This window comes from Ictidomys tridecemlineatus, chromosome 3 (assembly GCF_052094955.1).
Source record: "Ictidomys tridecemlineatus isolate mIctTri1 chromosome 3, mIctTri1.hap1, whole genome shotgun sequence".
Lineage (NCBI taxonomy): Eukaryota > Metazoa > Chordata > Mammalia > Rodentia > Sciuridae > Ictidomys > Ictidomys tridecemlineatus.
In genome coordinates, this window is record NC_135479.1 from 43,001,284 (window position 1) to 43,028,868 (window position 27,585).

General features: G+C 51.8%; 2 protein-coding genes across 11 annotated transcripts; one reads left to right on the forward strand and one right to left on the reverse strand.

Moving 5' to 3' along the window:
• Ankrd13b (ankyrin repeat domain 13B) lies at nucleotides 1-19,433 on the forward strand. Of its 3 annotated transcripts, none has more exons than XM_078042596.1 (15): nucleotides 1-252; nucleotides 13,040-13,175; nucleotides 13,284-13,408; nucleotides 13,495-13,540; nucleotides 14,168-14,311; nucleotides 14,402-14,591; nucleotides 14,671-14,737; nucleotides 15,397-15,478; nucleotides 16,261-16,325; nucleotides 16,556-16,686; nucleotides 16,799-16,956; nucleotides 17,083-17,235; nucleotides 17,356-17,519; nucleotides 17,588-17,664; nucleotides 17,924-19,433. In XM_078042596.1, exons 1-15 carry the CDS (start codon nucleotides 139-141, stop codon nucleotides 18,258-18,260), a joined length of 1,989 nt encoding a protein of 662 aa, XP_077898722.1. In that variant the 5' UTR covers nucleotides 1-138; the 3' UTR covers nucleotides 18,261-19,433. The 3 variants fall into 3 exon arrangements, with proteins under 3 accessions (XP_077898722.1, XP_077898723.1, XP_040125182.2); XM_078042597.1 differs by having other exon boundaries at nucleotides 2-252; nucleotides 18,000-19,433; XM_040269248.2 differs by having other exon boundaries at nucleotides 3-252; nucleotides 18,039-19,433.
• On the reverse strand, nucleotides 19,434-27,585 carry Coro6 (coronin 6). Of its 8 annotated transcripts, none has more exons than XM_021728135.3 (12): nucleotides 27,363-27,585; nucleotides 25,844-26,102; nucleotides 24,195-24,317; nucleotides 23,644-23,773; nucleotides 23,371-23,552; nucleotides 22,596-22,715; nucleotides 22,058-22,177; nucleotides 21,534-21,638; nucleotides 21,309-21,454; nucleotides 20,892-20,949; nucleotides 20,556-20,786; nucleotides 19,434-20,464 (listed from the first exon to the last, which is right to left on the reverse strand). In XM_021728135.3, the coding sequence occupies exons 2-12, from the start codon at nucleotides 26,039-26,041 to the stop codon at nucleotides 20,342-20,344; spliced, it is 1,536 nt and encodes a 511-aa protein (XP_021583810.1). In that variant the 5' UTR covers nucleotides 26,042-26,102; nucleotides 27,363-27,585; the 3' UTR covers nucleotides 19,434-20,341. The 8 variants fall into 8 exon arrangements, with proteins under 8 accessions (XP_021583810.1, XP_021583809.1, XP_013215258.1 ...); XM_021728134.3 differs by having other exon boundaries at nucleotides 19,434-20,467; XM_013359804.4 differs by lacking the exon at nucleotides 22,596-22,715 and having other exon boundaries at nucleotides 27,363-27,584.

The window sequence follows — 27,585 nt, forward strand, 5'->3', positions numbered from 1 at the left end:
GCCGCCGCTCGCACATGCCCGAGCCTCAGCCCTGCGAGCAGGCAGCGCCGGCCGCCCGCCCCGCGGCCCCGGGCCCGCACTCCGGCGCCGTCCCTCCTCCCCGGCTGGGCGCCGCGGCCCCGGCATGAGGAGCGGGCGATGATCCCTGCCAACGCCTCCACCAGGAAGGGGCCCGAGGGCAAGTACCCGCTGCACTACCTCGTGTGGCACAACCGCCACCGTGAGCTGGAGAAAGAGGTCCGCGCGGGCCAGGTAGGAGCGCCGTCGGGGCATCGCGGGGACCCCACGGCCCGGCACGCCCGTCCGACGTGGGGAGGGGGCGCGGCGCCAGCTGTCCCGCCTCCCCGGCGAGTTTGCAGCGCTTCTTTGTTTGCAGCCGCCGCTTTTGTGCTTGTTGACCAGGAGAGGGTGATGGTAGCGGCCCCCGCCCGCTCCCTTCCTGCTGGGACAGGCGGCCCACACGAGTTCCAGGCCCTCCCTGATTGGGGTAGGGGGACACTGTACCCCTTCTTCGTCGGGGCAGTGAGGGCTGCGGGGAGGGACTGACGGCTCTGTGTTCCATGTGGTGAAAGAGCCGTCCAGGCTCGCGTGAGCCGCGACACCTCCGCATGAGTGGGTGGAGGTGGGAAACGCCTGAGTGGGGTGGGGGCCACAGGTCAGGGAATAGGTTGTGTGACACTCCGGGCATCCCAGCCCCACCCAGAGCCCTCTTCTTTCCTGTGTGCTTTCTCTGTTCGCTCAGACAGGGCAGAGCCTTCCACCTTAGCCAAGGCTCAGGAATGGGAGTGGAGAAGGACCCTCCTGGGAGGCCTCCAAGGACCTTGTCCAGGTGCTGAAAGGCGCTCTCCTGCCCTCTGGTGCTGGGGCTTGTTTTTTAAGCTAGGGGACAGTGGCCTCAGGAAGAACTTGAAGTTCTGCCCAGAGAATAGACTCCTTGGTTCTTACTGTCAGTGAGGACCAATGGATCAGCCAGCTTGGAGGTGTGCAGTGGCCTCCAAGAAGACAGGTGAAAGGGTGGGGTCTCCTGGTTATTATGAGGGTGTACCGAGAATTGAGCTAGGGGCACATAACCACTGAGCCACATCCCCAGACCTTTTAAAAATATTTTATTTAAAGACAGGGTCTAAGTTGCTTAGGGCCTTGCTAAGTTGCAGAGGCTGGCTTTGAACTTGAGATCCTCCTGCTCTAGCCTCCTGAGCCACTGGCACCGGCCCTGGCTCCCGGCCATACTTTAGGTCAGAGGTAGGAATAGGTCACAGATAGTCTGTAATTCTTTCTTTAGCACTTAGGCCACAGGTAGGGACTTATGGTGCAGAAGACCTACCTTAAGGTGGGGAGCAGTGACCAGAGATGGGTACAGCTTGCCCTGGGTGTCTCAGGTTAAGACCTCTAGACTTGGTTGGGTCTGAGACTCTGGGGTGGTTGGCTGGGAGTAGTTAGTTTAGGAGTTGCCCACAGTGCAGGTCTATCTTCTGAAGGCCACTTCTTGAGCCATGGAAGTTCAGTATGAGGAGCTGTCCAGTTCCCAAGGAAAGAGTTGAAGATTGGACATGAGACTGAGCCAGGGGAGGTTCAGACTATCCTGGAAGTTCCTCCCTGAACCCCCAGGCATCCAGCTGTGCATGGTAGTCCCAATCAATAGTAGGGTGACCTGGGTTTGAAAACTTCTGGGCTAGACCAAGTGTTTACTTCCATTTTCCTTCATTTATTTATCTTGGTGGGGATTGAACCCAGGGGTACTTAACCACTGAGCCACATTCCCCAAACCTTTTATTTTAAGACAGAGTCTTACTAAGTTATTTAGGTTCTCACCAAGTCTCTGGCTTTGAACTTGGAATTCTGCCTCAGTCTTCCAAGCCGGAGTGATTACAGGCACCGGGCTACTTCCTTTCTACCTCTGTTTACACTAGAAGTCTCCAAGTTGTCCCTCAGCCTGGGTGCTTTATTTATTTTGTGGTTTTCAGCCATAAGAGGCCTGGTAGAGTACCCTGGGCAAACAATGATGTGCCTGCCTTCAAGGAGCCTGGGTTCTGGGGAGGCATGTCTGGACAGGCGATTACAGTTCAAGGTGCAAGATGCTCAAACACAGACTCTCTAGTCCGCTGGCTGTTCTTTGCTTTTCTCCCGAGGGCAAAAGAAGCCCCCCACAGAAGTTATAACTGGAGGGATTTAAACGTGATCTGAGAGGAATTTTCTGGAGGTCCAAGGATTATTAGACTGCAGGCTAGAGATTGAATCTCTAGAATTTCTCAATACTACTTCCTTGCCCCAGGGACAAGGAAGAATTCCTGTAGACTGGAGAGAGGCTGAATGCCCTGGAAGAAAGGACTTTTTCACTGTTGACAGTTCTGAAGTCAGCAGCCATCTTGCTAGAGAGGCTGGGCGGGGAGCACAAGGCTTGGGGCTGCTGAGTGTATCCACTTCCACTCTCTCAGGCTGCCATAGAAAACTGGTACCAGGTTCACCCCTATCCCCTCCCAGATGAGTTAACATCTCCTTGAAACAGACATCACCTGCCATACCCTCAATCCAGGCCAGGGAAATATGGGGCATAGTTGAGATTAACCCTTGTTCAACAGTAGAGAAGCCAGAGGGGCATCAGTCAGTCTGGGTGGGAGAGCTCCTGGCTACACTGCAATTTTAAGACTGGCCCAGAGTGATGCTTGTATGCAAATGTGCACTGTCCTGTCTTCAGGGCAACAGGCTCTGTTTTCTGTGGGGGACAGTCCTGGGAGTGAGCCATCTAACACCATGATGAAAATCATGTAGACTCTTGGCATCCCAGCTGGGGGGTCCCTGACCTCTGGTCCCCCTGGGGCCAGCCACCACAGGAAACAGCCAGGCTTCCCTAAAGCACTTGGTTGCTGGGTTTCCCTGATCTTCACTTGGCACAGCTGCCTCTGTCTCACTCCAAGAAAGCCCTGCAGAGGCCCTCCCATGGGCAAGCTTTGCAATGCTGGCTGGCTGAGGAGGGGAGAGCATGGCAGCCTTCAGAGTAGGTTCATAGGCTTTGCTCAGCCTCCTGGTAGCTCTTCTGGGAGTAGTAAGCAGGTAAGAGATGCTGGGGTAAAGGGAAAGGGCCTAGTTGGCACCCTGGTTGGCACCCTGCCAGGTTAGGAGGGGTAGCTGGTTGTAGTCAGAGAATGTGCCAGTTCCCCCTTGCCTGACACAGCCCTGAGGTTGGCACAGCCAGCTGGGCACAGCCCTGGTTCTGGAGTCACGAGTCCGCGGTGTTCCCTGGGGGTGAGGGAGTAGGGGTTAGACTGCACATTTCCCTGTGGGAGGCGACGTGCAGGGAAGGCCTGGAGAGCAGGATTCTTCTCCTGGCAACAGGGACAGATTGTGGTCCCAGTGAAACATTTTCCTTCTTCCTGGGGCTGCCTCTGCCACAGTCTTTTCTGCTTTCCCTGTTAATCCTTTTCACCTAGGGACAGGCTAGGTGAGGTTGTGGTGGAGATGGGGGGGGGGTGGCACAAGGATGCTCAGATGCTGCCTTACTAAAAGTACTGGTTGTTTCCAGGACCTTAGGGAGCACCTACAACCCCTCTTTGCCCTAAAGTGGGCAATCCTGGGTGTGGGGTATCACCACAGCTGGTGAGCTAGGATGTTTAGGAGAGGGAGCCACAAACCCCAGAAACCAAAAATCAATGTGTTCTGGGATGAGCGAAGCAGCTGCCCAGGGAGGGAAGAGCTGGAGAGTCAGCACTGTCCCCAGCTGCCCAGAGCCTCCTACACAACCTGAGCATGCTCCCTTCGTATGCTGCCCTTTGAGAGAGCTCAGACATGCCTGTCCCTAACTGTGCGTCTGGTGGTAGAGCTTAGAAGCAATAGCCAGATCAAACTCTAGCTATCTTCCCTCGGAATGGGAAGGGGGCAGAGGCTGGGCAGGCAAGGCTTCACACACACTCTGGGCCCGTTTTCTCCAGCAACCAGGCTTAGTCTATACATTTGGTGTGTGCTTTTAAGGTTTCACTTGACAAAAGGATTTTGCCAATGCTAAAAGAGTTTGAAAAATATCCTGCTAGTGCATGTGGGTGTGAGAGGTGTTTAGTACAGATATTCTGGCAATGAACATGTGTGTTGTATTATACATGAGTAGATGCCTGCAGAGCCAGAGGGCAACTGTGCACTCACGTGCTTGTACATTTAGGGGTACACAGGTACCACGTGTGGAAACAGAAGTATGTAGGAGTATGTGTGTGCGCATGTGTGCTCCTTCCTGAGTGGAGGCAGGGAGGCTTTCTTCCCAGAGAGCCACAGCCCCAAGCTCCAAAGATACCAGCTTTGACTCCAACTGAGGTCTGTCAGGGAGAGGAGTTTCTATTCTCTTGGTGGGGAGGGCTGGGTGTTGGGTTTCATGGGAAACCTTTTCATTCCAGAAATTAAACTGCTGTAGGCCTTTGCTGTGGAGATTAATAAATTCTCCCACCTGGGCTGCAGGCCCTGCTCTGGGCAGGTGGGGGAGCTGCTTTGGAGCCTGGCTGGGTGTACGGGGTCCACATTGACTCTGTAATCAATGATGCCCTGAGGAAGGCTGCTGGAAACACCCCTGAAAAGTAGGGGCATGCTGAGACCAATCTGGCAGGCTACACCAACCTCTCCCTGACCTGGAGCTGAGGCACCTGACAGGGAGGATATGCAGCATCTGGGGCCCTGGGGCTGGGCAGGGTGCCCTGCCAGCTCCTTGGGGCCTTGTTAGCATCAGTAGCATCTGGGGCAGGGAAGGACTGGGGGAGGTCCTTGTGGCTCAGTTCTAGTGCCATGGGGATGCCACCTCCTGACTTCCTCAGCCAGATAAGGGTTTGTGGATCCTCCACCAATCTCATCTGAGGGCTCCGGACCCCACCAAGGTTGGGACTTGGGGTGGGGGGGGTGGGTCCAGCTCACTCCAGGACAGGCAAAGAGCTCACTTCTCTGTGAGGAGCTGTTACAGAGGAGCTGCAGGGGGCCTCTCACATCTCCAAGCCCTAGCTCAGAAGTTGAGACACCTATTTTTCAATTTCCCCAGTGTTTTTCAAAGTGAAGAAATGCCAACACAGGTTGCAAAAAATGATATAATTTAAATTATTTAAAATGTCTTATTTTTGACAAAGGAGTCTTACTATTATTATTAAACACCAGTTTCATATTCATATTCTAAAATATTTAGCTGTTGCTAGAAGGCTTCTAATGAGAAGCAGCCTTCCTTACTCCATAACTCCCCATCTCATTCCCCAGAGGCAACCACTTTGAACTCTGGGTTCTTCTGTTATTTGTCTCCATATTTATAAGCAATATATGACAACAACTCTCTCTTGATTTATCACCTTTACACTTTATTACCTTCCATTGCTTGTGCCCCTCCAATATAGTCAACTATGAATATAACACATTTGTTAAACACCAGTTTCACCAGATGTAGTATTGCATGCCTGTAATCCCAGCGGCTTGGGAGGCTTAGGCAGGAGGATCACAAGTTCCAAGCCAGCCTCGGCAATTTAGCAAAGCCCTAAGAAACTTAGAGAGACCCTGTCTCAAAATAAAAAATAAAAAGGGCTGGAGATGTGGCTCAGTGGTTAAGCTCCCCTGGGTTCGATCCCTGGTACAAAAACAAACACTAGTTGCTTGTCGGGTGCTGTCTCCAGGCTGGGAAGCTAACAGTGAACAAAACAGAAAGCACCTCTGCCTTCCATTCTAGGGGAGGAAGACAATGAAAAAGTAAATAAGCATGGGATGTTCGCAGAAAACTAGAGCAGAATAAGGGACCGTCAATAGATAAGTAGCTACTGTCATCTCAGATTTTCAGGGAAAACTAATATAAGGAGGTGACATTTGGGCAGCAACCTGGAGTGAGGGAGAGAGCTTTGTGATTCTCTAGGTGGCTCATCCTGTTTGTGTTGCTGCAGCAGAATACCTGATGAGCTGGGGCTATAACTCAAGGACTTCATTGCCCAGCATGCATTAGGCCCTGTGTTCCATCCCCAGCACCAACAAAACAAAACAACTCTCCCACATAGTTGAGAGCTAGTATATTACAAGGAAAAGAGGTTTATTTGGCTCATGATGCTGGTGGCTGAAAATTTCCAACAGCATGGTGCCAGCATAGGCTCCAGGCCCCCAGCTGTGTCACAGAGTCATGGGTGAGCATGCATGCACAGAAGGAACACGTGGGAGAAAGTGGAAACAAGGGAGCCAAGGAGGCAAGAAAGGTGTCAGCCCCAGTTGCCCAGCCTAGAATCCCAGCCAATGTAATCCTAGCTAATCTGAAGACTGAGGAAGAAGGATGGCAAGTTCAATGGCAGAATCTTCAATTTAGCCAGATTGTGTCTCAAAATAAAAAAAATAAAAAGGGCTGGGCATGTAGATCAGTGGTAGATCTACATCCGGGTTCAATCCCCAGAACTAAAATTTTAAAAAGGCAGAAAGCCAAACTCACTTTCCAAACAACCCATTCTTGTGGGAACTAATTCAGCCCCTCCAGATCTGATCTGTCCTTATGAGAGGGTATTAAAACTTCCCCAGGATGGAGTCCCCATGACCAGATAACTGCCCACTAGGCCCCTTAAAGATCCACCACTGAACCTTGGCCACACTGGGACTGAGCTTCAAGCTTCCAGCTGTGAACCCTGGGGAGACAGCATTAAGGTATGCAGGAGGCTGTTCCAGGGAAGGCTGGGGGCAGGAGTGGAGTGGCAGCAGGAGAGCAAGTGGGTTTCAAGAGAAATCCAGGGCTGTTGGATTCTGTGCTAAACACAATGGGAAGCCACTGGAAGGATTTGAGCTGAAGTGCCTCAGGACCCGAGTGACATTTTCCTTTGGCTGCCATGGGGATGTGGAGACAAGAATGGGCAAAGAGACCAATGAGGGGACTACGAGGCTGCCCCAGAAGAGCTGTGGTGGCTGCTAGCATCACGGTAGCTTGACAGTGATGAAACTGAGAGGTCTGTAGATGGGTTTGAAAGTAGAACCCGCCCACAGTTTCTGCTGATGGATTCGATGTGGAAGGTGAAGGAGACAGAAGACATGAAGACAGTTGCCACGGTGTTCTGGAGGAGCTGAGGATGTAGTTGGTGGCAGGATGTGTGCTTAGTGTTTTTTAAGCTGAAGGTGATAGAGTTGAGGTACTGTTTACCATGTTGGAGGGGCACACGCAGCTATCCAGAAATGAAAAAGGCTAGGGAAGGTGAAGAAAGGCACGTCCAGAGTGAAGAAGGTGAGGGAAAGAGCAGAAGTTGTGGGAGGCCTGGATGTTTCATTTCATTTCATTTTGTGAATTCAAGGATCTTATTTTTCTGAGGTGTAAATTACTGTTTTCCAGCTGGGCATGGTGGCACATGCTAATCCCAGGGACTAGGGAGGCTGAAGCAGGAGGAGCCAAAGTTCAAGGTCAGCCTGAGCAACACAGTGATACTCTGTCTCAAAAGAAAAAATAAATAAAAAGAGCTGAGGACATAGCTCAAGTGGTAGACCACCCCTGGGTTCATGTCCCAGTTCCACACACACAAAAATAAACAACAGTTTTCCTCCACAATAGTTTCTTTCACTTTCAGCATTGACAGTGTTCCCTCTTGGTTTTCAGCATCTATTTGTGTGTGTGGTTGATTTCATGATGGAGGCTTTCCTCCAGTGTCAGTTGCCTTTGGCTGCTGGGGCATATTTAAAAACGAGGGTGTGCAGTTTACTGATGCATAGGTGCTACTGTAAGGTGATTGGGTGGCAAGCTGACTCCCTCATTGTGGGACCAGCCACCTCTTCAGAGATCCGATCCTTAGGGAGTTTAGTTTTTCTCCAAAGAAGAATTTTCCAGTTTCCCCACTCTTGGAATTGGCAGGGTTGGGGGTGGCTGCAGCTTGGCTATCAGTAGCTCATAGGATCCAAGGTAAGGAAGGAAGGGGTTGGGGTCTCACTGTCACTGGTTTTCAGGTAGCTGCATGACCGCATCCTCTGCTGTAGCCAGTGTCCCTGAAGCCAGTATATCTCACATTTAGTTTATATAGAGAATAAACCTCTTGGGTTTTGTGGTGAGTAGGGGGTACCTTGCAGCTTCATGAGGTTGGAGAGGGGGCCAAGGGCTTCTGAGTTTTAACCAGTCTCCTGTATTCAGCTATGAGCCTCACCCCCACTGCTGGCAGGTCTGATAACTCTCAGGGGTGTGTGTGGGGGAGGCCTAGTTTGCTATTCCCAGGGCTCCCCTCTGTGACTGCCTGGGATTTGGCTTCCTCTGCTCCCCTAAGTCAGTTGTGACACCTCAGCCTCATTCCATGTTCTAAAGATGTGCTGAAATTGTTCATCCCCTGACATCTCTTCTCTTTATTCTTGTGGAGTTTTAAATATTTTACTGACATTATTATACTTACAAATTTAACATTCTTGGCACTTTTCATTCCTTTGTATAGATCCAAGTTTCCATCTGGAATCATTTTCTTTCTACCTGAAGAACTCCCTTTAACATTTCCTGCACATCTGGTGATAAATTCTTTTCTTTTTTCTTTTAGTACCAGAGATTAAACCCAGGAGTGCTTAACCACTGAGCCCCAGTTCCAGCCTTTTATTTATATACTTGAGACAGGGTCTCACAGCTCAGGGCTTTGCCAAGTTGCTGAGGCTGGCTTTGAACTTGTGATCCTCCTACCTCAGCCTCTCAAGCTGCTGGGATTACAGGCAGGCACTCCTGCACCTGGCTTGGCAATAATTCTCTTAGCTTTTATTTGTCTGCAAAAGTCTTTATTTCTTCTGTACTTTTGAAGAATATTTTCACTGGATATGGAATTCTGGGATGACTTGTTGCTCCCTGCCCAGCATTTTAAAGATTTCATTGCATCATCTTCTGGTTTGAAGCTTCTGGTGGGGAAATATGTATTATTTCCCATATTTGTTCATTTTTTGGCGAGTGGATATTGGGGATTGAACTCAGGGACACTTGACCACTGAGCCACATCTCCAGCCCTATTTTTTTTCTAATGTGTGTGTGTGTATATATATATATACACACACACACATATACATATGTATATATATATATATATATATAAACAAACATATATGTTAATTTTTTTTAGTAGTAGTTGGACACAATACCTTTATTTTATTTATTTATTTGTATGTGGTGCTGAGGATCAAATCCAGCTCCTCGTATATGTTAGGTGAGTGCTCTACTGCTGAGCCACAACCCCAGCTCCTCACCCAGCCCTATTTTTTTTAAAAAACATTTTTTAGTTTTTATAGTTGGACACAATACCTTTATTTTATTTATGTATTTGTATGTGATACTGAGGATCAAACCCAGCACCTTGAAGATGCTAGGCGAGTGCTTTACCGCTGAGCCCCAACCCCAGCGCCCCCTATCCCTATTTTGTATTTTATTTAGAGAAAGGGTGTCACTGAGTTGCTTAGGGCTCACTTTTTTGCTGAGGCTGGCTTTGAACTGGAGATCATCCTGCCTCATCCTCCTGAGCCACTGGGATTACGGCACATGCCACCACACCTGGCTCTATATTTGTTCTTCTATACAGAAAGGATTTCATTTCTTTGAATTTCTTTTTGTCACTACTTTTTGTATTTGATTGTGATGTATTTTTCTTTGTGTTTATCTTGCTTGGGGTTCATTGAGATTCATGCTCTGCACATTTGTTATTTGTCTCCACAACAAATTACCAGGAATTGGGTGGGATAAAACAACAAAATTTTGTTCTCTCACAATTCTGGAGGTCAGAGTCCAAATCAAGGTGTTGGCAAGGCAGCCCTCCCTCCAGAGTCTCTAGGGCTGACTGCTTCTTTGTCTCATCAACCTTCTGGTGGCTCCAGGTGTTCCTTAGCGTGTTCCTGCATGACTCTGGTCTTTGCCTCTGACTGCACATAGCATTCTCTTCTCTCTTTGTCTTATAAAGACACTTATCACTGAATTTTGGAACCACCAGGACAATCCAGGGTGAACTCATCTTGAAATTCTTAATATAATTACATCTACAAAGACCTTTTTCTCAAATAAGGTCACATTCAAGAGTCTTGAGGGTCAGGATATGATGTGGACATATCTTTGTAGGGGGCACTATCATTCAACTCCTATAATAGCTTTATCTGGAAAAAATTAAGCCACTGTTTCTTTAAATTATACTCTTTTTTTTTTAAAGAGAGAGGGAGGGAGGAGAGACGGAGAGAGAGAGAGAATTTTTAATATTTATTATTTTTAGTTCTCGGAGGACACAACATCTTTGTTGGTATGTGGTGCTGAGGATCGAACCCGGGCCACACGCATGCCAGGTGAGCGCGCTACCGCTTGAGCCACATCCCCAGCCCTAAATTATACTCTTATCCTGTCCCTTGGGACTCCAATCACACATTAGAATTCTTTTTTTTTTTTAATTTAGAGACAGTTCTCACTGAGCTGCTTAGGGCCTCCCTAAATTGCTGAGGCTGTATTTGAATTTGTGATCCTCCTGCCTCAGCCTCCCAAGCTGCGGGGATTACAGGTGTGTACCACCACACCTAGCTCACACATTAGAATTCTTGATAGTATCTCATAGATGACTGAGCTTTTTCAATGTTTTTTCACTTTTTTTTTTTTAAGTCCAACTGTGCTTCAGTGTGGATGGTTCTATTGCTGTTTTCAAATTCACTGATTTTTTTTTTAATCTTAAATGCCTAATCCACTATTAATTAAAGCCAGGGACATTTTCATTTCAGATACTATATTTGTTCTCTCTAGATGGATTATAGAGTTCATTTTGCTGTCTCCTATTTCTCTCCTCATGAACATCTTGTTCGAATTTTTCCTTAAATTCTTGAGCATATTAAGTCATTATCTTTATCATTTCTATTGAATGATTTTTCTCCTGATTATGGGTCATGTTTAGGATGACATAGCTAATTATTTTTAACCTGATGTTGGATGTGATAAATATCATGAGTTAAGCATCTGGATTTTGTTGTCTTCTCTTAAAGAGTGTTAGGCTTTGCTCTGTAGACCATGTAAATTATTTGCAAATGAGTTTGATCTTTTGAGGCTGTTTCATTTATTTATTTATTTTGGGGACACTTCGGATTTAACCTAGGAACACTTTACCTCTAAGCCACATCCCTAGGCTTTGCTATATTTGTTTTGTAATTGTTTTTTTTAATTTTTTTTAGTTAGAGCATTATATTTATACATGATACCTGGGTTCCTTTTGAAATAATTATACATTCAAGAATTTGATTTCAATCCCCACCCCCTTTTCTTTTTCCTGTATTCCACTTATCTTCCTTTAACACCTTTATTTTTTAATTTATTGGCATTTTTTATAGATACATAAAGGAGATATTCCCTTTGGCTCACTTATATCTGTATATAACATAATTCTGTTAGATTTGTTCTCTATTTCTTTCCCTATCCCTTCCTTCTTCTCTTTTATTTATCTCTCTCCATTGATCTTCTCTATATCATTATGATGTCTATTTTTTATTTTGAGACAAGGTCTCATTTAAGTTGCCGAGGCTGACCTCAAACTTTCCATCCTCCTGCCTCAGCTTCCTGAGTTATTGGCATTATAGCCGTGTCTCCTGTGCTTGACTGAGACTGTTTTAATCTGTTATGGGCATCTCATGAGCCTTTTCTCTAGGTATAGTTTAGCCCTACTACTAAGGCATAACACATCTACCCAGAAGTGTTCATTTTCTATTGAAAATGCTGGGTTTTCAACAAAGTATCTCAACTCTAGCAGGTTGGAGCTTGAATGTCTCTCTGCCGGTGGTGAGGTCTGAGAACTCAATCCATTGCTTTTTTTTTTTTTTTTTTTTTTTTGCACAAACTCATTTTAGTTTTACTGGACACATGTGAACTTTAGTATTCAGCAAAGAGTCAAAAGGACTCCTGTACAGAGGAGGCTTTTTTGTTTTCTCGAGGTCCATTCCTTTTCACAACTCTGCCTTGAAGCTTCTAGCTACCTTGGCCTCCCTGAACTCCTGTCTCCTCAACTCAGTGAGACCACCAAGCTCTGCTGGAGATTCCCCTCTCTGAACTGTAGTCTGGATTGTTCCTCTAGGCAGAAATCCAAGGAAATCACAGGGCTCACTTAGTTTCTCTTATCTCAGGGATTCTAGTCCTAGACTACCTGTTGCCTGTCTGGAAAACAGTAATTTCATAAACACACTTCTTCCCCGACCCTGCCCCAGAATTGAACCCAGGACTTTGTGCTTGCTAGACAAGTGCTCTACCACTGAGTTACATCCCCAGCCTCTTTTGAGACAGGGTCTTACTAAGTTACCCTGGCTGGTCTTGAACCTGTGATCCTCCTTCCTTCAGCCTACTGAGTAGCTGGGATTATAGACAAGCTCCTCTGTGCCCCAACTTTATTTAATTTATCATGATTGGAATAGAAACTTCTCTGGCATTTTAATCAGGTTTTGGGAAGGAAAGGGGTTACATGCATATCATCAGTTCACTGTATTTAACTACAAGTCCTAGATTCCTAAGATATATTTAAATCTATGTTTAACAAACATATGCTTTTCTCATACAACAAAAATCTCATGCAATGTAACCATGCTGTTCACAAAATAATATGATTTATGCAAAATGTTAATACATTGTGTCCCACAGGCACAGAACATGGCTTTGAGATTGTACTATGAATATGTCTTCATGACTCAGTGTATTACTGTACTTGTTTATAAACTTCCACTCAGTAATATTAGTAATGTAAACTGAAGGTGTGGTCTGGGACCCCTAGGATGGGTCCAGCCTTAGGGGCCCTCATGGCCAAAGCCTTTCTGGACCACCCTTCATTGTCTGGCTTACTCTTTGCAGACAGCTCACATAGCTTAGAGGAGGAAACCCAGCCAGGGGCCAAGGTGCAGAGGAAGGGAGGAAGGCCCTCCCTCTCCCTTTCCTTGAGTTAATTTCTGCCCTGTCTCCTAAGTCCCCCTCCATTCACCTGGTACCAGCTCATCATATCAGTCTTTCCCATGGCCTTGTGAGGTGGCCAGAGTGGCAGAGCCAGAGGGTCACTCCTGCTTAGTAGCTGCTGGGCTCAGGTTAGCCGCTTTAGAAGTGACCAGGGCTATACTTCAACATCTTCTCCAGGTGGACATTGAGCAGCTGGATCCCCGTGGTAGGACTCCCCTGCACCTGGCCACTACACTGGGGCACCTGGAGTGTGCCCGTGTGCTCCTGGCGCACGGCGCAGACGTGGGCAGGGAGAATCGCAGCGGCTGGACAGGTGGGTACCCCTGCTCACCCCACTGCACGGCCAGAGGCTCCCCAGCATCAGGAAATCACCTCAGGTTGGCTAACAGGTCCTGCTCTGTGACACTGCCTCTCCTTCCAGTGCTTCAGGAGGCTGTAAGTACCCGGGACCTGGAGCTGGTGCAGCTGGTGCTGCGGTACCGGGACTACCAGCGGGTGGTAAAGAGGTTGGCGGGCATCCCTGTGCTCCTGGAGAAGCTGCGCAAAGTAAGGCCTAGCCTCCCGGCTCCCGACCAGAGCCCTTGTGCCCTGTTTCTAGTGCCAGCTTATCCACTCTCTTTTTCATCCTCTAGGCCCAGGACTTCTACGTGGAGATGAAATGGGAGTTCACTAGCTGGGGTAAGAGGGGCTGAGCGGGGCCCTCTCTGACTTTGGGGCTTTTGCACTTGCTGTCTGCGTGCCTGGAGCGTTGTCCCAGGGCTTTTCATGGGACTCCTTCTGGTTCTTCAGCTCTCAGCTCAATGCTGCCTCCTCAGCTAGGTCTTTCCAGACTGCTCACATAGGCTTGCTTCCACTACTGTTTCTTTCGTACTGATTTGCTCATTTGTTTATTACCTGTCACCCCTTGCTAGAAGGTAAGCTCCAAGAGGGCAGGAGTCCTATCTTATTCAATGTTGTATCCCCAGTGACTGGAATAATGCCTGGCATGTAGTAGGTATTCAATAAATATTTGTTGAAAGAATGAATGAGAGGTTGAGCGAATGAATTAACACACTATAGATACTAGAGACTTAGTGGTGACTGAGACACGCCTGTCCCCAGCCTCAGGTTGCTCACATATGAAGAAGTGTGGTCTACGTTTGTTGTGGTGTCTGGGGGTGGGGATTGGAGGAAGGGCTGCCCTCCCACCAGTTCCCTCACCCTTTCCTGGCCATAGCAATGACCCCCAACTCCTGTGCCCTGAGCTGGCCCAGGCTGCATGGGCCAGACAAATTGAAGCTACCTCTGACCTCCACTTCCACCCAGTGCCCCTGGTGTCCAAGATCTGCCCTAGTGATACCTACAAAGTGTGGAAGAGCGGACAGAACTTGAGGGTAGACACCACGCTCCTGGGCTTTGACCACATGACATGGCAGCGAGGGAACCGCAGCTTCGTCTTCAGGGGCCAAGGTCAGGCAGGCAGGAGGTGGGGAAGGGTGGAGAGGACGGGAGACAGCCCCATGCCACCCTGACCCCTCTGTGCTATTCCGTGGCTGGCAGACACGAGTGCTGTGGTCATGGAGATTGATCATGACCGCCGGGTGGTGTACACAGAGACTCTGGCACTGGCTGGGCAGGACAGGGAGCTGCTGCTGGCTGCCGCCCAGCCCACAGAGGAGCAGGTGCTGAGCCGGCTCACCGCACCTGTGGTCACTACGCAGCTTGACACCAAGAACATCTCCTTTGAGAGGTGAGTGGGCATGGCCTTGGCCAGCCTAGAGCCAGACTGGTGCAGTGCTCACTTCACCTGGACCACTTTACTTCCCCAGGAATAAGACCGGCATCCTGGGCTGGCGCAGTGAGAAGACAGAGATGGTTAACGGGTATGAAGCCAAGGTAAGGCTGTAGCAGACTGGGCAGGGGTTTTCCTTAGCATGCTTCCCCAGCCTTGGAGGTTGCAGAGGCAATGCTGCAAGGAAGAAGTGACAGTAGACTAACAGTCGTCTGATTATACTGGCATTTACTGAGCCACTTTGAGGCACTGGTCTGACATTTTATATAGCTGTATGGATATACACACACACGCACAAGTGCACACACATATACACGCATTTAATCCTGATCACAACCCTTTCAGGCAGGTATTGTTATTATCCCCATCTTACAAATGTTTCCTGAGCCCTTTCCATAGTATCCCATTTACTCTTTGCAATTCCATGAAGTAGGAATTATTAGCCATTTTATAATGAGGAAATTGAGGCTTAGAGTAGTTCAGTGACCATGTATAGTCACTGTATAACTAACAAATTGCAAAGCTGTAAGTTATAACTGCCTTTTATTGTCTAACTAGAATGTGACCTTCATGGGGGCAGGAATTGTATCTGTCTTGATCACCACTGTATCCCTGAGGCCTACTTTCATGACTGACATATAATAGCTCCTCAAAAAATGTTTGTTGAATGAATAAGCGAATGAACAGTATCATATATTTGTTTAGAATTTCCTTGGGTGGTGGTTCTAGAACTGCCTCTGAGCCCTTTCCTTTCTTTCCTCAGGTATATGGGGCATCCAATGTAGAGCTCATCACTCGGACTCGGACAGAGCACCTTTCAGAACAGCACAAGGGCAAGGTCAAAGGTAATGGGGCCATGGCAGATGGGAGGAGGTGCTGTGGCACTAGAGGAATCAGTTCCCACTTCAGCACCTCCACTGGTATTCCCTCTGGCAGTCCAGCAAGAACCAGGCTGTTTTACTCAAGCAAATAGATTTCAGTTTCAGTCCCAAGCCCTAATGATTGATACAGCTGCCTAGGTACTGTTAGGAAGATTCTAAGGGCTCATTTGGGCTCAGTGAAAGACATCCTATAATTGATTACTAATATCTGCGCTGCATTTCAGAGGGAAGGGAAATGTTGCACATGCACAATTTATATATTTATATAGGTAAGAAGTCAGGAGCTCTGCCATGATTCTGTGTGCCCATTGGTATCACATCTGATTCTTTGGGCATCAGCTAATCTGTTGCAGGTAGAAACACATAATACTTGCCACATAGGAGAACAAAATCATTAATGAAATCATTAATATGGAAGTACCTGAAGAGAAACACATGTACATACACCAAAGCTGCTTAACAAAGGGAGGTATATTACTTAACAAAGGGAGGTATCACCAACATGGAGAGTGGCACTTTTGGAAGTTTCTCCTGGGCCCTATGCCTACTTTTATTATAGCTATGCTCTTGGCCTCTGCCCATGGAGTCCTCAACCACCTTTAGATAAAGGTACCTAAGTATGGGTGAGCAGTTCTCCCATCCCAGGAACCAGCCTTTTTCCTAGGTCTTCGATATTATCACTTCTAATGAGATGTCCACATGTGTGCAGGGCTACAGTGTCCCCTGAGATACCGCATTTCTTGTAGGCTGTAAGACACCTCTGCAGTCCTTCCTGGGAATTGCTGAGCAGCATGGGGGTCCCCAAAATGGGGTGAGTGTGTGCCAGGGGTGTCACTGTATGGAGGGGTGTGGATGTGGTTCAGGAGGAGGCTTGGGAGGTGTCCTGCCTATCATTGCCTATGTGGACCTTCCTTCCATAATGCCCAAGCCTATGTCAGTTCCACATTGGCAGCAGGGAGACCTGGGGTCCTTATGGTACCAACTGGCTGGTCTGGAATCAGGGACTGAGAAGGGCTCATGGCTCTTCCTCATGTGGAACAGACCCTGATCACTCAAACTCTGAGCCAAGCCAACCCTACTGCCATCACTGCAGAAGAATACTTCAACCCCAACTTCGAGCTTGGCAACCGGGACATGGGCCGGCCCATGGAACTGACTACCAAGACACAGAAGTGAGGACCCCGCTCCTGCTGGGGAGGGGTGGGCAGGGCTAGGGCTCCAGGAGGTGCTGGGAGGCCATGGCTTCCTGAAGCATCCCTCACCCCTTGGGATCTGGGGGGGCAGGTTCAAGGCCAAGCTGTGGCTGTGTGAGGAGCATCCCCTGTCCCTGTGTGAGCAGGTGGCCCCCATCATTGACCTCATGGCTGTTAGCAATGCACTTTTCGCCAAGCTCCGGGACTTCATTACCCTGCGCCTGCCTCCTGGTTTCCCAGTGAAGATTGGTGAGACCCCACGCCATTTCCCCTTATCCCTTTTGGAGGGGTGTGATGAGTTTAGATGAGGTTAGAGGAGCTGGCCTGAGGTGTGAGGGTTTAGGTGGTGGCACCTGATGATTTCCTTATCCTCAGAAATCCCGATCTTCCACATTCTCAATGCCCGAATCACCTTTGGGAACCTCAATGGCTGTGATGAGCCTGTGCCATCGGTTCGAGGCAGCCCCAGCAGCGAGACCCCTTCCCCAGGCAGCGACTCCTCCAGTGTCAGCAGCTCCAGTTCCACAAGTGAGCCTTGCCCCTACCCTGGGTCTTCCCTTCTGACCTTGGCTTGCTTTCCTTCCCACTACACTGAGTTGTGCTGGAAAGGCCCACATCCATGTCTGATTCGAAGCTCCATGCCCCCAGCCTCCTGCCGCGGCTGTGAGATCTCCCCAGCATTATTCGAGGCCCCAAGAGGCTATAGCGTGCTGGGTGGCCAGCGGGAGGCAGCAACCCGCGATGATGATGATGACCTGCTCCAGTTTGCAATCCAACAGAGCCTGCTTGAGGCGGGTAGTGAGTATGACCAGGTGCGTCCTGCTGCCTTGCCAGGCCATGCGTGTGCAAGGTTGCCCAGCTAAGAGGCTTTCCCCTCCAGGTCACCATCTGGGAGGCACTAACCAACAGCAAGCCAGGCACACACCCCATGTCCTATGAGGGACGCCGTCAGGACAGGTCAGTACCAGCTAGACCAAAGAGGGCTTGGAGACACCTGACCTCTCCCCACCCCCCAACACCCACGCACAGAGTACACCATTACCCCGATACTAGACCCAGAGAACCAAGGTCCCCTCAGCAGGGCCCCTACCTGCTAATTAAGATGGCGTCTACTACCACCCTTTCCCTGCACTTGGCGGGTGGGCAGTGCTCCGGTGGCAGGTGAAATCCAGGTCTCTGGGCATTCAGAACCTCACCAGACAGGATGTCGTGCTAGGATCTGCCATCACTGGATGGAGCCAGGGCAGCCCATAGCCACGTGTCCCAGGGTCTCCTGCCCGGTTTATGGGCAGGTACGCCAGAAGCGCTGGAGAAATCCTTCCGGTCCCCAGGAGCGCCCCGCCCACGCCTCAGCGCCAGCCCACGCCCCCAGCGCCGGTGCCCAGCCCTCGGCCCAGTCCCGGCCGGGGTTCCAGCGGCCACGTGTTCCGGAGCTACGACGAGCAGCTGCGGCTGGCAATGGAACTGTCAGCTCAGGAGCAGGAGGAGAGGCGGCGGCGTGCGCGCCAGGAGGAGGAGGAGCTGGAGCGCATCCTGAGGCTCTCGCTGACTGAGCAGTAGCGCCCCTTGCTGGGCCCCTTGCCCACCCCACACGCTGCCCGATCTGGGAGAGAAAATGTCCAGGCCCCCCTTGCCTAACTGAGGCTGGAGTCTGAAGTCTGGAGCCACCTCCCGGGGGCGGGGGGGTGAAGCAGTGCACCAGGAACTAGACAGGGAGGGGCTTGACATGGGTGCAGGGTAGCTTTCCAGCCAGGGAGGCAACGGGCACGGCCAGGTTCCCCTGCTTTGCTATATCCTGGCTCCTAATCCGTTCCTCTGGGCTCCAATCTGTTCAAGGGTGGAGCTAAGCGATCCTGAAGGGAAGATGAATCCTTAGAGGAGCAGTGTCCCTCCCTGTCCCTTGCTCCTGGCGGGTCCTCCTTTCTGCTCACTGACTCCTCTTTGGGTCACTGCCCCTGAAGCCTTTGCATCTCTGCTCTTCGCCCTTGGGAGGCAGCGGAGCTCTCTGCGTGCTGTGTCGCTGCTTTGTCCCAGACACAAACCAGCACGTCAAGAGCCTAGCCCCTCCCCCACCCCGGCATTTCAGCGTCAAGTGCACTTAGCGGGGTGTCCGGCTCCCCCAGCCCCCCCCACCCGTCCAGGGTCTCAGGGTGGTCCCAGCTTCGCCTTGGGCAGCATGAAGTTGAAGTCCCTATCCCCAAGGCACGTTTTTTGTGATCAGGGAGTGTGTCCACGGTGGGCCTTTAGCCTGGGTGAGACCGGACTCCCTCATGGTGCCTTGGAGAGTAGTAGGGGCGGGGGAGGGCACATTGGGCTGGGGGCAAGCACTAGACCCGACACAAAACTGGATATAAAGGGGTCGCCCAGGGCCCTAGCACCACCACCCACCCCTTCCCACCAGCTGCTGCTAGCCCTCTGTGGTTGTGCATCCCTATTGCCCCAATTCAGGGGCTGACTGTAAAACCCTTCATCCAATGGTGCTAACCCCCGGCTCTCCCTTGCCCCTCCTCACCCACCCAGAGAAGCACAGACCCCGTCAGGGGAAGGGACCCACAGTACACCCTTGTCTCTGGTCTCTCTTGGACTGACCTTCCCTGACTCAGCCAGTGAGATTCAGAAGGACAGAAGAATAGAGCAACAAAGAGAAACTTTCTCCCACTCCCTTCCCTGATGCCAGGGGCACCAGACTGATTATGAGGCACAAATAAAAGAGGCTTCAAACTGGAGGCTTTTCCTACCTGACTTTACTGGGGAGGAGTACCCACAGTGGGTAGGGGTTCAGGTACTGCCAAACCTGCCTTGAGGAAGGCTCTGGGTAAGAGGTTCCCTAGTGAGTCCTGAGCCCAGGGTTGCATTTGTTAGGTTCCCCAGGAGTCTGGGGAATCACATTCACAGAGGCTGGGCATCTCCTCACCCCCACCGATGCTGGAGGCCCAAACTTGCACTCGGTAAAAGATTTCATTTTGTCTCCAAAGGGCTGGGAGCAGTGCGTGCGTGTGGGTATGGGTGTGTGTGTGTGTTTTGAACCTGTTTCCTCATGTCAGTTATGAGATTTCTTCCAGAGGGGCCTGTCTTGAGGAAGCTCACCTCGCCCCTGGTGGTGGAAATAGAACTCTCCGCCATTGACAATGTTGCCAGTGGGTAGGTCTCTGTGGGGGAACGGATTTGTGTCTGTATCTGTATGCAGAACTGGAGTGCTGTCCGTCTGGTGGGGTGGTAGAATCAAGTGAGCCGATTAGGAGAAGGGCCAGTGTGGGGAGACCACCCATTTGACATCAAGCCCAAGCCCCCTAATATCCCCAAGCATCGCACTAAGCACTTCCCTTGCCTTGGGCGAGGGACAGAGGGGGACACCACCTCGCCATGCAGCACCATTGCTGAGGCCCCCTTTACCCTGAGCCTCCCTAGGCCAGCTCCTGTTGAGTCCTGGACCAAGCATTCAGCCCTGCCCCTGCAAGACACTCCTTTGGTTCAGGTCTCCTGTGAGGGGCGGGGCTTCCTTCCTATTTGAATCCCTGGTCCCAGCTTAGGGAGGTGGGGTCCGGAGTCCCAGACCTAAAGCATTGGCAAGGCCAGTCCATTCACCCCGCCCCATCCAGCCAGCTGAGCGCAGAGCTCCTCCCAGCAAGCGGGTCTAGTCCGTTCCGTCCACCAGCTCGCAGAGCATGTTCTCCAAAGCCGTGATTCGCTGTTCCTGGGCCTGCACCCGCTCGCGAAGAGCCTTGATCTCCTCCAGCAGCGTCTCCAGGGTGTGTTGCTGCTGAGGCGCAGAGGACAGAAGCCTTTATCGGAGAAGGGTGGTAGGGGGTGTGCAGACTGGGACTACGCGGAGCTAGGCCTAATCTTACCGACAGGGATGCGTCGCTGGCCGATTGGCTGCGTGGGGGGCGGGTGGGCGGGCGCACGTCCAGGATATTGCGCTTGGTGACTCGGAGCTCTCGGTGCTTGGGAGGCACGTAGCCGTCCCTCAGCGAAATGAGCACGGGTTCGGCGTCCTGGCCAGAAAGCCATTCATCCGCTTCTAGGGCCGGCTCTGGGCCCGGTGTATCCGGGTACAGATCGTCCTGGAACAGGTCTGACTGCGGGGGTGGGTGGACAGGTCCCGTATGAGTCTATGCACCCGGCCTGCTGCGCTCCCTTAACACCTCGGGGAACCCTGCCGGACCTATTTTCCCGTTCCTCACCTTGCGGGGCACAGTCATGATGATGGGTTCACATTTTCTTTCATGCAACTTGTAAAACCTGTAAGGGAAATGTGTTCAACACCCTTGCAGACTCCCACCCCCTTAACTTCTCTTATCTGGGAACAAGGGGTTGGAGGTCAATACTTGTGAACGCCTACCATGCCCATTGCACTTTACACACATTATCAATTCTGGGGTAAAACACCTCTGATGGCGTGTTCCTTATCTTTTTTTCAGATGAGGAAACAAGTTCAGAAAATGACAGGCCAGTGAGTGCTGGGATGTCACCCAGCTGAAAAAGACATGTTTGATCCTACCACCCACCTTCTTTTTTCCAAAACACTGCACTATTAGGGAAGCCCCAGTTTTTTTAAGATCTGACACGAGTAGGGGGACAGAGGGGCCAAGACTGCTGACCTAGCGATCTCGCACTTGCTGACATCCAGCCCCCGTTTGGGCATGAAACCCATGCCCCGCTGCGGCTCTTTGCTGCTGAACGTGTTCAGGTAGTGCACGAAAGGTGGTTCATCAGTAATTTCAAAGTACCGAATGCTGCTGTCTCCCTGCAAAACCAGTCGGTTCAGGGTCAGGCCTCATATCTCCAGCCTGCCCTCTAAATTCTCCCCGCCCAGCTGCGAGCACCTTGCCACACAGGTAGACAATGCTGGAGTCGGGATCGTAGAACGGCAGTAGGACTCCGTTGCTGGTGTCCATCTCCTGCAGTGCCACTGGCTCTTCGAAGTTGTTCTGCCCGAGCACAGGAGGAGTGACCAGCCCTGCCCATTGTTCCGTGCTACTTCGGAACCCCCTTGGGGCTTCCTGTCCACCCGATTCCATGCGTTCCCAAGGCAGAGAGCTTACAGGTGCCTTCCCTGGACACATCACTCGCCCTCCCAGGCACATTAACCCTCAGCGCCAACACATGCAGTCACCGCAAACCACCCCCAGGGACTCGGCATCACCAGGTGGGGGCACCAGCACGAGCTCCTTCAGGCGACGCAGCAAAACTGGGCAGAGGGGTGGGTGTGGGGATGGCAGGCGCTGCAGAGGTGGCAGCAGCCTCCAGCCCTGCCAAGTTGGGCATGCCCTGCGGGTCGGGGGCGCCTGGCCCCTCTCCCGTGATGCCAGTCCCTGGGGCACACACCCCAAGCCTCCAGCTGCGTTACCGGGTCCCACAGGCCCAGCTCTCGCTGGCTCATGCGGGTGAATCCCGTAGTGAAGATATGACCCTGGCGCGTGAAGACAGCCCGCATGGGCCTCATCCCCTCGTGGGCTGCAAACCTCTCCTGGGGGAGGGGGAGAAGGGAGGGGCGTCACCCAGCTGCTTGCCCTGGAGAGCATGGAGGGCCGAGCAACCAGCTTGCTTGACTTGGGTGTGGGGCTTGAAGGCGGGGGAGAGACAAAAAGGGTCCTAAGAACTCAGCTTCCCGGGGCCAAAGGCTGGCTCCTGGCATGGAGAACGTCTGGGCCCGGAGAGAGCAGGTGGCGCGCGGCTCTCAGCAGATCCTGAGCCCGCAAGCTCCCTCAAAGGTTGATCCCTAGAGCAGGCGATGTCTGCTGGCTCCCGGGGTCGCAGCGAGAATTTTCCCAAATGGGAGCTCCCTGCTCCGTTCGGGCCTCTTGGGTGTGGGCCACCGCCTGGAGGGCACTCCTGGCTGACCCAATAGAAGAGCGAGCAAGCGCGCCCGGCGCGGCCTGGCCTACCGGGTCCCAGAGCGCGAGTTGCCGCTCACTCATCCTGCTGAAGCCGGTGCTGAGCAGCTTTCCGTCAGCGATGAAGACGGCCCGCAGTGGGCGGGCGCCCTCGTGAGGTCGGGCTCGCTCCTGCTTGCGGGGTTAGTGGGTTAGAGCGCCCGCCCACTCACTGTCCCCGCCGCGTTAGACTTGCGTGCTTTACGCAGACCTGCACGCGCCCCATGCACCCCACACTCCAGATTATATTGAGGATGGGCGAAGACCGCTGACCTCCCAGGGCACCCAGCTGCGACAAGCAATGCGCGAGGGTTGCCCCCATTTCCCGCCCAGCAGGTCAACAAAGGCGGCAAGGGGCCAGTCCTCCATTCAATGGGCAGGCCCCAGACCCTGGAAGATGGTGGAGAGAGGGTCCTCGGCAGAGAGGAGAGGGTCCCGGAGCTCAGGTTTCATGCAGGTTCTGGTGGGAGGGTGGAGTTTCCAGCTTCTCCCCTCAATCTCAAAGCAAGGAGCCCTTCTCTGAGCTTCTGAGATGCAGGGGAGGGGAGGGAACAGGAACCACGGCAGAGAATTGCAGGCTGGGGGCTTTCTTAGGAAGGGACCTCTGGTTGCAGGGGCGGGGGAATGGGTGCGGAGGTGGGGGTGGGGACGACTAGTCTTTAGACTAGTGGGATAGGGATGGGGCAGGTGAAAGCTGGGACTAGCAGCTCTGATGATTGTGGGTATAGGGTGCTAACAGCTGGTCACTGGGAAAGGCTGCTAGAGAGTGGCCAGGCCAGGCACTCACCGCCACCACTTGGCCCTTTCGGGGATCAATGATGCGCAGGGTCTTGTCTTTGCACGTGGTGGCTAACAGGCTACCATTGCTATTCCAGCACACACTGTGTATGACATCTGGGTGCACTTCATCCAGGCTCAGCAGCACCTCCCCAGTGCCCACATTCCAGATGATGATCACATTGTCACCACCTGTCCAGAGTAGACAGGCATGGTCACCTGGTACCTGCCTTTGTCCCCCTGACTCTCATCTACAGTAAGAACCCTCCTTAGGCCCTCAGACCTGCACTGAGCAGGACGTTCCTGGCTGTAGGGTGCCAGGAGAGAATGCCCACACGCTTGGAGTGACCCTCAAGTGTGATGATAGGTTCTGTAATGTTGCGCACAGGGGTATAGTCTGGAATCTGCCACACCTGGGTAGGAGAAAAAAGTAAAGGTAGCCAACTCTGATCCTTCTCTCCTCCCCTGCCTCCACTTAACTGGCTCTCTTTGAGTGCGAAGGATCAAATACAGGGCAAGATGTGGTGGTGTCTGTCTGGGGCAGAAGCATCTGGAAATCAGGAGGGGGCACTGTCAGCTCTCCAGAGACTTCATTCACTCTAGCAGAGAGACTTCAGAGCATTGCCCCCTGCTCTTTGGGCCCCAAGTTGTTCATGGCTATAATTAGTCTTGAGCAGTGCATCCTGGGAGGGAGTGGGCAGGTAGCTAAAAATAGCCTGGGAGCTGGGCAGGGATCTGGGACTCTGCACCTCTTTATCACCTTCCCTAGCACAGGTGAAGCAGCTCTCCCTGCTCCCCTGCCCAACTGCCCAGCCGCATCCATCTGGCTCCTACCATGATGGTGGTGTCATCTGAGGCACTGGCGATGACGTTGTCATTGTGTGGGCACCAGTCTATATCCAACACAGGAGCAGTGTGTCCAGTGACCAGGGGGTAGTTCTTATCCACTCTTCCTGTCTGGAGTGGTTAGAGAAAGGAGATGTGGGGGCCACTCACCTGTGTTTTTTTGTTAATTTTTTTTTTTGGTGTGTGTGGTACTGGGGATCAAACCCAGGTCCTTACACATTCTAGGCAATCGCTCTGCCATTGGGCTACATCCCCACCCAGCCTGTCCTGTGTATTTTTTTGGAGTAGAGAATGTTTACATCTCAATTTTCCATCATCTGCTTTCTCTTTGTAGACTGCTCTCTGTATCTCCACCCTGTCCAGTCTACTTCCTGGAATGCTGAAGGCAGGTAGAGTTGAAATCATTTAATATTAGGGAATCTAACACTGAGGTAAGATGTCTTAACCAAGGACCCATAGCAAGGTACTGGTAGAGCCCAGCATTCTCAGTCCAGTGCAGTTCAAAGGATATCTAGTTGGAAGAGACTATTCTTGAGCTTGTTCCCCAATTGGAATATCTGTGGGAAGCCCTGGGTAGAAGAGGTTAAGGTGAGGTAGTATTTAGTGCAGTGCCCCAAGCCAGCCTTGGCAGGTCTCTCCCTGTCACTGGCTTAACATTGGGACCACAAGAAGTAGACAATCCTGATACTTACTATTCCTAAACTGGGGCTGGGGGCCCACCTGTTTTGGGTCTTCATAGACTACTTGTAGCAGCTCTGAGATCTCTGCTGGGGCCAGCATTGGCTCAGACTAGGCAGTAGGGGAGAGAGGTGGCTATGTGGCACTGAAATGGCAGTGAGACTGGGGGAGGAGGCAGCTCTAGCTGAAATTTGATCCCCGGGGATGGTGTCTCTGGATGGTGTCTGCATTGTCAGGGGTGAGTCACCAGCTATTGTCAGGCCCGACCCTGCCACTTAAGGGGCCTCCCCAACAAGGTATAGGGGCCAGAACCCAGGTCAAGGTCATGTGTTGGGGTGCCCATTCTGGGGCTAGAGATGGTGAAGGGTCAGCAAAGGTCAGTCATTACTTAGCTCCCTTCCCTAGGAAAGGGTGGGCTCTGACCTTATGTTTTATGTCCCCCTATGCTTTGCTGTCATTCTACCTCAGTGCAAGAACCATAGTGGTGGTGTAGGTACCCAGGGACTATTTGGACAGAGCCTGACCCTGTCCTCAGTGTGCTACTCTGAGATTTAATCAGTCACCCTGAACTAGGGACTAGGGTCTCCAGTCCAAAATATGGGGGAATGGCATGACATTAGGAAACCCAAGGACAAAATCTGGCCATGCCTTGGCTCCAGTGCATCCCAATCATTTCTATCACCAGACTCCCTGTCCTGGTTCCTGCTGGAACAGGATGCTGCATGCAGAGGTGAATGGGCTAAGGAGCGGATGTAGGTCCCTGTGACACTGTTGCTCAGAGTGGGTGAGGGAGTCTCCCCACTGGTTCCTGAAGGCTTACAGAAGAGCAAGTAGTCAGTCCACACAAACTGTCCTCCTGACTAAGGAATGAACTAAGGTGAGAACGCAGGCTGCTGTCAGGAATCCCCAGGGGCCCCAACTAGTATCGTCCCACTTGCTTCCTTCCCCTCATCCCTCACCTTGGCCAGAGGCAGGACAATAAAGGCACCTCCGCCTCCAGCCTCCACGATAATGGCCAAGAATTTGGGGTTGACAGCACAGAAGGAGCTGTCCCATGTAACCTTGGACACACGGATGTCCTCGTAGGCCTGGTCAGCCTTTGCTGCCTGCCCAAACACATGGCGGAACTTGCTCTGCCGAACCACACGCCGGCTCATGGCTGGGGCCGAGATGGAGGATCTCAGTGCCCAGAGTGCTTTTGGTCCTTAGTCCTGTGAGCTGTGGGAGGGAGGAGGAGTGGAGAGAACAGTAAGTGAGAAGGGGTAGTTGGCCAGGAGTTAGCTTCTGGAAGCAACTTTCTTCAAAGTGATCAAAGTATGGGACGGTTCTTTGCCACCTGTCAAGTGCTATTTAATCTAAAGAGCTAGGATTTAGGACCTGACTAGAGACCCAAGCCAGATACTCTTTGGAAGAGAGAATGGTGTTGTGAAGAGCCAGGTGATCCTCCTTGTATGAACATCTCTTCACCAAAGTCACCGTATCTCCTAGAGGCATCCTGTCTGGAATCACAGAGCTTGGCCATTGGATTTTTTGTTTTGTTTTGTTACCTGGGATCCAACTCAGGGACACATGACCACTCAACTACATCCCCAGTCTTTGTATTTTTTATTTTGAGACAAGGCCTCATTAAGTTGCTGAGACTGACCTCAAACTTGTCATATTCCTGCCTCGGCCTCCTGAGTCATTGGGATTACAAGGTGAACCCCTGCGCCTGGTGGCCACTGGATCTTGTGTCAAGGCTAGTATGGGACTAGGATTGCAGGCTCCCCCACCCCACCCCAGATCCAAGCTTGCATCTCAGGAAAATGGGGTTTTGCTTTATTCTTAAATTTGCCAAGAAGTTCCTCCTATCAGCCAACTTGAGTCCTTCCTGCTACCATTTTCATCAGTTTCCTCTCATGCTGTTGAGAGGGTGGGCATAGTTGTAAGGTGGACCTCTCCCCCTTCCATTCCTGTCTGCACTTGCTTCTTCAAGAGGCCAGAAACATGTCTTCTGGCTTTTGCCTACCATACTTTGGTCCAGTTTCTTTTTGGGGTTCTCTGCCCTATCTTGGGCCTTCCTCCTGTAAACTCGCATCGGGGTGGGGTCCCTAGGTGGCAGGACCAGATTTGTAGGGGGGGGGAGAGTGATGAGCCAGTGCCTATGCTATGCTACTCTTCCCGAAGGGCACACCAAGCTCTCCTAAAGGGGCATTGACTCCTGCCCTTTCCCAGCCCGGAGCATCCCTGTGCCCTTCAAAACACTTTTGCGGCCCAGGCCTATGGCCCGGCCTCCCCGCACCCTCCTCCTGCCTCCGGCCCCAGCACTGCGTTCCTGTGAAAGGTGTCTGCGCGCGAGCCTGGGTCCGGCCAAATATAGACACCGAGTCCGCCCAGCCTGGGACCCAATTTGGCGGCTGGGGGAGGGGGCGCAGACCTTTGTCTCTCCAGAGACCCCGCCCGCTCCGCTGGCTGCGGTTGCCGGTGGTGGGGGTGTACCTGGTCCCGAGCCGGGCTGCGGGGTGCCCACGCTGCGACTCCTCCGCCAAACGGGCCGTGGTTCGCCGGGGGCCGAGGAAGGCGTCAGGGCGCCAGAACTGCCTCTCTGGGTGTCTGGGGCCCGGGTGTCAGGCTCGGGCCGCTGCCTGAGGCTCTCCAGGGCCGCGGTCCGCTGCAGTCCCAGCTGCCGCTGCCATCAACCTGAGTGGGCGGGGCCTTGGGC

Bases quoted from the DNA above. Each gene is read 5' to 3' on its own strand.
- Coro6 (XM_021728134.3), bottom strand. From the start codon at position 26,041: ATGAGCCGGCGTGTGGTTCGGCAGAGCAAGTTCCGCCATGTGTTTGGG. The intron at 22,716-23,370 runs GTGAGTGCCTGG...CCCCGCAAGCAG, and splicing joins GAAAGGGCCAAGTGGTGGCG to GAGCGAGCCCGACCTCACGA. The intron at 20,950-21,308 runs GTCAGCAGTCTT...TTTCCCTTACAG, and splicing joins AGCAAGTGCGAGATCGCTAG to GTTTTACAAGTTGCATGAAA.
- Ankrd13b (XM_078042596.1), top strand. From the start codon at position 139: ATGATCCCTGCCAACGCCTCCACCAGGAAGGGGCCCGAGGGCAAGTAC. The intron at 13,409-13,494 runs GTAAGGCCTAGC...TTCATCCTCTAG, and splicing joins TCCTGGAGAAGCTGCGCAAA to GCCCAGGACTTCTACGTGGA. The intron at 14,592-14,670 runs GTGAGTGGGCAT...TTACTTCCCCAG, and splicing joins AAGAACATCTCCTTTGAGAG to GAATAAGACCGGCATCCTGG.